This window comes from Osmia lignaria, chromosome 7 (assembly GCF_051020975.1).
Source record: "Osmia lignaria lignaria isolate PbOS001 chromosome 7, iyOsmLign1, whole genome shotgun sequence".
Lineage (NCBI taxonomy): Eukaryota > Metazoa > Arthropoda > Insecta > Hymenoptera > Megachilidae > Osmia > Osmia lignaria.
Window position 1 is genome coordinate 1,195,926 of NC_135038.1, and position 7,473 is coordinate 1,203,398.

The 7,473-nt window shown below is 52.0% G+C and overlaps 2 protein-coding genes across 2 annotated transcripts; both read right to left on the reverse strand.

Moving 5' to 3' along the window:
* Nucleotides 1-895: 895 nt before the first annotated feature.
* Nucleotides 896-1,864, reverse strand: LOC117611324 (uncharacterized). Its single transcript, XM_034339264.2, has one exon. The coding sequence runs from the start codon at nt 1,862-1,864 to the stop codon at nt 896-898; it is 969 nt and encodes a 322-aa protein (XP_034195155.2).
* Nucleotides 1,865-2,537: 673 nt separating this feature from the next.
* On the reverse strand, nt 2,538-6,086 carry LOC117611325 (uncharacterized). Its single transcript, XM_034339265.2, has one exon. The coding sequence runs from the start codon at nt 6,084-6,086 to the stop codon at nt 2,538-2,540; it is 3,549 nt and encodes a 1,182-aa protein (XP_034195156.2).
* Nucleotides 6,087-7,473: the final 1,387 nt, after the last annotated feature.

Sequence of the window (7,473 nt, forward strand, 5' to 3'; positions counted from 1 at the left end):
AATTATCAAATGAGTCATTCGGTAACCGGCGTGTCATCAGTTGCCAATCACTGAACTAGGATCTTCCGAGTAGAACAAAAGTTTTTAATTTTGCGCTTCCTCCGAAAAGGTTGAAATGTATTTAGTATCCTATTTAACGATTAAGTAGATTTTATTAATTGTTCGCGCGATTTGGTTGAGTGGTCTCCGTCAACTTGACGTACGCCGTGATAAGACAAGCGAATGCCGGATCGGGTAGGGCGTGAGTGAGAAAAAAGTAGAATTTAGCGAATCGCACAATGTATATTGTACTCGTCTTGATTACAAATCCGATTAACAAATAGGATTAAGAGTCTGTGCCGAAGCGTCGGTTCGGCGCTTAGACTGTAGCGGAACGAAGCTCGGTGTTCGTTAGACAGAGATGAGGCGATGATGTTGTAGCTTGCGTATCGATCAGCTGGTAATGAATATAAGCGGTTTGTTGCCGCGGTAAATATACTAGCGGGCTCCGAAAGGTCTGGAAACCAAAGGATTCCAGAACGTTCGGAGCGTCTTTAAGAGCAGAATGCGCAAAGGTTCTGCGTTCGCGAAAGTCCTAGACCGTTCGCTGGAACATACCGCCCGCCTTCTTCGTGCAACGGAGAATCGAACACCGCTCCGCATCAACAACGCAGGCAAGTAACGTAAACAGAATACATAGCCTGTAAATATGTAAAGTAAATAACAGAAAATTACGATTACAATTGGCCAAGTGGCGTGGAGAAAAGAAAACAACAAAAGAATAGCGACAGAACGCATGTTACATTACAGATTGTTCTGCCGTTTATTAAAAGTGAAGGTATGGACGATTTCCGAGGCTGGCATGGTGGGGGTCGCCCGCTGTGAAGTTGGTAGTTTTGAGCGTAGCGGAGCATTTTCACGTGGTCAAGGGGCGTCGGTCTGGTCCACCGGCAGAGGGCAGCACAATCGGCCGTGTTGTAGTGCCGCTGGCTGTTTTTAAGGCCACCACCCGAACGCGTCCGTCTGGTCCGGGGTGCAGGGCTGTGACGCGGCCCATTAGCCATTTTGCCGGCGGCTGCAGGTTGTCGCGAAGAAGTACGAGTGCGCCGACCTTCAGGTTCTCCTTTTGGTGTCTCCACTTGGATAACTGCTGGAGGTGCTGCAAATACTCGGATCTCCACCTGTTCCAAAACTGAGAGGGCATGGTATTAATTTGTCGCCAACGCGTAAGCGAGGAAGAAGTAGTAAGTGGTGGATTGGGTTCCGGAGAGTTGGAGGTCGATTCCCCGATCAAGAAGTGCCCCGGTGTAAGTGCTGAGAGGTCCGAGGGATCCTCGGAAAGTGCATAAAGAGGCCTCGAGTATAGGCACGCCTCAATTTGGCAAAGCAGCGTGGACATTTTCTCGAAGGTGAGTGTCGAGTTTCCAATGACCCTGCGTAAATGATGCTTCACGGATTTAACTCCGACTTCCCACAGTCCGCCGAAGTGCGGGGCATACGGCGGGATGAAGTGCCAAGTAGTCCCATCTTTCGCCAGAACTGCTGCAGTCTCCTTGTAGAAGACAGAGGCGCTTGTAAACATACGAGTGAGTTCCCGTTCAGCCCCGTGGAAGACTGTTGCGTTGCCGCTGTACATGGAGGCGCAACGCCCTCGCCGTCCAACGAATCTTTGGATGGCCACTAAGAAGGAGGCAGAGGTTAAATCGGAGACGACCTCCAGGTGGATGGCCCGCGTGGTAAGGCAGACAAAGAGAGCTATGTATCCCTTGTATGATTTGTGCCCGCGTCCTGGTGATGTGCGAAGCATAATGGGCCCTGCGTAGTCCACACCGGTGACGAGGAAGGGTCGTTGAGGCGCAGTGCGGTCCAAGGGCAATTGACCCATTAGTTGAGAAGCGGGGCGTCCACTGAAGCGAGCGCAGCGGACGCAGCTTCTTATGACGGCTCGAACTAGGGGCCTTCCACGGAGAATCCAGTACCGTCTGGCGAGTAGGCTTGTCGTCAGTTACGGGCCTCCATGGAGTGTCCGAGCGTGGGCGTCCTGGACTAGAAGTTTAACCAGAGGGCAGGCCTTCGCCACGATGATGGGATGCTTTTCGTCATACGGAAGGATGGCCGAAGATAAGCGTCCTCTGACACGCAGCAAACCTTGGTCATCGACGAATGGCCTCAATGAGGCAAGAGCAGAACCCCTCGCCAGCGCACGTCCCCCTGTAAGTTGTTCGAGTTCCTCCGCAAGGTGGGTTCGCTGGGACAACCGCAGAGGTGCTCGAAGCGCCGAGGCGCGTTCTGAGGCTCGGATGAACCCCGTTTCGCAGGGCTGTTTCCTGGCAAGGTGAGCGAACCTGAAACACTGCGCTAGGACTTGCAGAAGGCGCGTTAGTGATGAGAAGCGGGAGAGGAACTCATTGGAGGTTTGATTTATGTGTAGGCAGACCAAGACCTTTCGCCTCTCTTCGTTCGCGGGTCCGTCTTCTCCAAGGCATCCAGCAGGCCAGGATTCCGGGTCGTCCTTCAGCCATGAGGGTCCTTGCCACCACAACTGAGAGTTCAGCAATTCAGGGGGAGAGATACCCCGCGTTGCCAGGTCGGCTGGATTGCTCGTGGAACCGATGTGCTTCCAGTTCTCCGCAGAGATGAGGGACTCGATGCTGGGTACACGGTGGGCCACAAATGGCTTCCAAAGAGACGCATGCCCACGTATCCAGTGGAACGAGACAGTGGAGTCGGTCCAGGCGGTCACAGAGGCCATCTTTTACCTGGACGAGTAGCTTGGCGAGAAGTAGGGCGCCGCATAACTCTAGCCTGGGGATACTTACAGTCTTCACCGGGACTACTTTGCTCTTGGCCACCAGCAGTCCGATGGAAGTCCGTCCTTGAGTTTTGACCCGCAAATAGACCGCGGCGGCGTAGGCCCTCTGCGAGGCGTCGCAGAAGCCGTATAGCTCCACTCCGTCTTTGCAGCCGGCGGGATATGAGACCCAACGGGGGACTGAGAGGGCGTCCAGTTGAGTCAGCGAGCTCCTGAAGGTGCACCACGAGTCTCGGATCATGGTCGGAAGTTTCTGGTCCCAATCGACGCCCAGGATCCAAAGATGTTGCATCAGTATTTTTGCAAATATTAGAACCGGCGCCGTCCAACCCAAGAGGTCGAAGAGGCTGGCCACCTCTGACAGTATCGACCGCTTTGTGACCTTCTTCGTACGGTCCACTGGGCCGGCGACTCTTAGAGAGAAGGTATCGTCGGTTGGGTTCCATTTGACCCCTAGTGTACTGACCCCAGTCGGTTCCTGAAACAGACGGGGATCCGAAGAGGGGTGCTCCTGGAGGTCGGGTAAGTTGGAAGCCCATTTGCTTAGCCTGAAACCACCGGCTTCGAAAATAGCGATGACTTGGCGTTTCAATTCCAGCGCCTTGCCCAAATCGTCCGCGCCGGCCAAAATGTCATCGACGTAGCTGTGTCGTAGGATCGCCTCGGCTCCTAAGGGGAAGCGGTGCCCTTCATCCGCCGGCAGTTGAGTGAGCACCCGCAACGCTAAGAACGGTGCACAGGCGGTTCTGTAAGTAACTGTGGTAAGTCGATAGTCCTGGATCGCGGCGCCAGGGTGGGGACGCCAAAGAATCCTCTGCCAGTCCGTATCCGCTGGATGAACCTGAATCTGCCGGAACATCTTGATTATATCCGTGGTAAAAACTACGCGGAAGAGCCTCCATCGAGTCAAAATCATCAATAAGTTGGCCTGCAGTTTAGGCCTGGCGGAGAGGCAATCGTTCAGAGAATAGCCCGATGCAGTTCGACACGACGCGTTGAAAACTACCCGCAACTTGGCCGAGGGGTCGTGTCGTTTGACCACGGCGTGATGGGGGAGATAATACGCTGGCCTTTGGGCCTCCGCTTCGGGGACGGCCTGCATGTGGTTCAAAGAAGAATATTCTTCCATGAAATCCGCGTACCTCTGACCCAGGAAGTCGTTTGACGCCAATCGACGTTCGCAGCTCAGCAGGAGCTTGAAAGCCGTTGACCTGGATGGCTTTAGCGTTGAAGCAGGTTCCCTGTTGAAAGGTAGGCGTACACGATATCGTCCGGTTAAGTCCCGTCGATGTGTGTCCTGGAAATGTCTCTCACAGCGCTCCTCTTCTGCCGACAGGGGGGCTGGATCTCGTACCTCTTCCAGTTCCCAGAATCGCTGCAGTAGTTGATTTGTCGATTGTTCCGTATGACAGTGAAAACTGCGCACGGTTGCTCTAGGCGGGGGGTTGTCCCCCGAGGCCGACCCCATCAGCACCCAACCGAAGGGAGTGAGTTTAGCGACCGGAGTGTCCGTTGGTCCAGTGCGGGTGCCGCCCAGGAAGAGGCTCCCGCAAACATCCGCTCCTAGTATCAGGTCCACCCTCGAAGGAACGCCGAACTCCGGATCCGCTAGGTCGATTCCGTGAAGATGCGGCCAGGGCTGGGCCACCACCTGAAGGGCAGGCAAGACAGAGGTGAGCCTCCTCAGTACTAGGGCTCGGATCGGCAACCTGAAGTCCGTTGTTCGTCGAGGCCGCACCAGCAGCTCGACCTCGGTGGTCGCCGTTCCGGTTTCCTGCACTTGGACCCCTGAAACTGAGACCCGAACCGCCCGCCGTGGCAAACGCAGAGCTTGAGCGACCCAGGAGGTCACGAAGGAGGTGTCTGACCCGGTGTCCAAAAGGGCTCGCGCTTCAATGGTATCCCCGGATGGGGCCTCCAGTGTCACCTTGGCGGTGGCCAGCAGGGCAACCGCGCGAGAGGATACGGTTAAAGAGAGAGCGTTCGTAGGAGAGGAGCTGTCTGGTCCAATCTTGCTGACCGGCTCCAAGGTAGGTGGAATCTCCTCCCCCATTTTCGTTGGTGATGACTCAGCCGCCGTTCCGTCGTGCAGGAGTGTGTGGTGTCGGCCACTGCAGACCAGGCACCTCTGGGATGAAGGGCATTTTCGCGACTCATGTCCAGTATTCAAGCAATTGAAGCAGGCCTTCAGATGCTCCCTTCGCCGCGCCGAGTTTAGTGCCTTGATTTCTGCGCAATATCCCAATCCATGTGTCCCCGCGCAGGAAGGGCACTTCCTTGTCTGGGCGGGTCTGAATGACGCTGCAAGAGAAGTCGAGATAGTCTTCTTTACAGCTGGATTCCCTTTACTTTTAGGCTTGAGATCCTTGTTCGGAACGGAGTGAGTCGCTTGGTCCGTCATCTGCGCTGCGTCCAACGCCTGAATCCTGTTTTCCAAGAAGTGCGAGAGCTGGTAGAAGGCCGGAATATCCCTGCTGTCTGTCAAGGACGTTTCCCAGGCCAACAGCGTCACCTTGTCCAGCTTTTGTGTCAGCAAGAAAACGAACCACTCGTCCCATGCGCTGACCGGTTTCTTCAAGGAAGAGTAAGCTCGGATGGTCTGTCGAAAGGTGTCGAGCAGTCTCTTCAATTCCGAGACTGACTGTTGCTTTGCTGGCGGACAAGATAAGAGGGCACGGTGGTGAGAAAACGACAGCAGGTGCGTGTTACCATAACGCAGTTCGAGGTCCTCCCAGGCTTCTTGAAAACCGGTGCTTGTTATAGGGGTGTTTTGAATCACCTCCGCTGCGTCCTCGGTTAGGCTGCACTTCAGGTAAAGCAGTTTCTTGACGTCCGACAGTTGAGTCACATCCAGCACTAGGCTCTTGAACAAGTCACGGAAGCTTTCCCATTGCAGAGGATCGCCTGAAAAGGTTGGAAGCTCAATTTTTGGTAGCTGCGGTTGCAGCGTCGGCGCAGGCGTGGCTTGCTCCCCGTCGGAAGAATTGTTCGGCGACCGTTCCATCAGGTGCTGCGCGATCATTGCCGATGTATTGAGGTACGTTTCGTCTACGACCGAGAAGACGTCTCGCTGGGCATAAGAACTGGCAGCTGCTTCCTTGCACCGCATCAGGGTTCGATGTCCTGTTAAGAAGGGTTCCCAGTATCGCTCAAATAAGCCCATACGCTGTTCCAGAACCGCGCGGGTGATTTTATCTTTCCCTAGTTTGCATAAGTTGTTCCAAAACCTCTGGATCCAACCCACGAGCTCCTCTTGTTCGCGTAGGAGATCGGCGAACGACACATCTGTGGCCATGACTCGTTCTTTCCTTTTAATTCAGAATGGTTTAAAATTGTAGGTCAAGGTAACGCAGCGATGACAACGACACAGGAATTGGAGCAGACTCGGTGTCAGTGCGGCTGTCAATATTTTGGTTCGGTTTGGAAGATCGAAGCACCTCAGCTGACGTCACTCGACTGAGCCGTTGAAAGTTAAAACGTGAAATTGACGTTACCCGTTGTACCGATCGAAGTAAAGATTCGCGCATAAATCCGATCTGCGTGCCTTGTACGAATCATTGACGATCAATCTAGTCAAGTCCGTTGTATATTATATCTTGTGATAAGCGCGTCTATTGAACATCTAGTGGATGAGAATTGCGTTCCGTTGATTGTTAAACGCATAAAATGCCACAAGATTTGCGATGCTTCCACCATTCTGTGATAGGCTCTTTTGCCATACTGAAGTAAGTATTTTCGAATAATTCAACATTTTGTTACACCGCAAAATTACGTCTCATTACTGACTTCACCGTTCCTTCTGCCTTCGCGAACGCGAACCACTCCTCGAGACTCGTGGGAGAAATTGTACGCTTGTTCTACTCGCGATATATTCTCCTTAAAAGAAAAATAAATAACGTTTCAAACTCCCCATTGGTCCCGTAAAAAAAACATTTTGAATTTTTTCATTCCTGACGATTTTTATTGCAAAAAACGTACTATTTGATATACGTTCGGCGTAGGTTTGCCGATTACTCCGGGACGTATGGACCAATCGGAACGAAACTTTTTGCGTCTTGTAGAGTATTTCTTCCACTAGGTCCCGCCAAAAAGACATTTTGTATTTTTTCATTCCTAACGACTTTTATCGTAAAAAACGTAATACTTCATTTATATCTGGCGGCGTTTATGCTGCAGGGAATGTACCGATTGCGATGAAACTTTTCACATCTAGTAGGATATACAGGGTGTCACGTCACAGCCGAAGAGGGATGATTGCCAAGATGATTCTAAACAATTTTTTCCTTTGCCAAAATGTTGGTTAATGCTTGGTTTTCGAGTTAATAACAAAAAATACCGACCAATCCAAGCGCGTATAGCGCGCAGTCCCAGGGACTGCAGTGTCGGGTACGAAAACCGGGCCTGACGTAGGTCGCAAACGAACGGCTTGGCACCCCGTTGGCATAGCACAATAAAAAAACTGAACTGGTAGAACAGTTTTAGTCGTTGTTTAAAATGAATACGGAACCTAATCTCTTGTCGCCTATCATAATGTAAAAAATGAAATTCTAAGCATTCTAAACAACAAATAAAAATGTTTGAGGTGGAATAATTAATAAACGTTTGAATTAGAAGCTACGTTAAGATGAAAAATTAGAAAACAATTTAAATGAAACTTACCCATTCGTTTCTAAATTAACCTG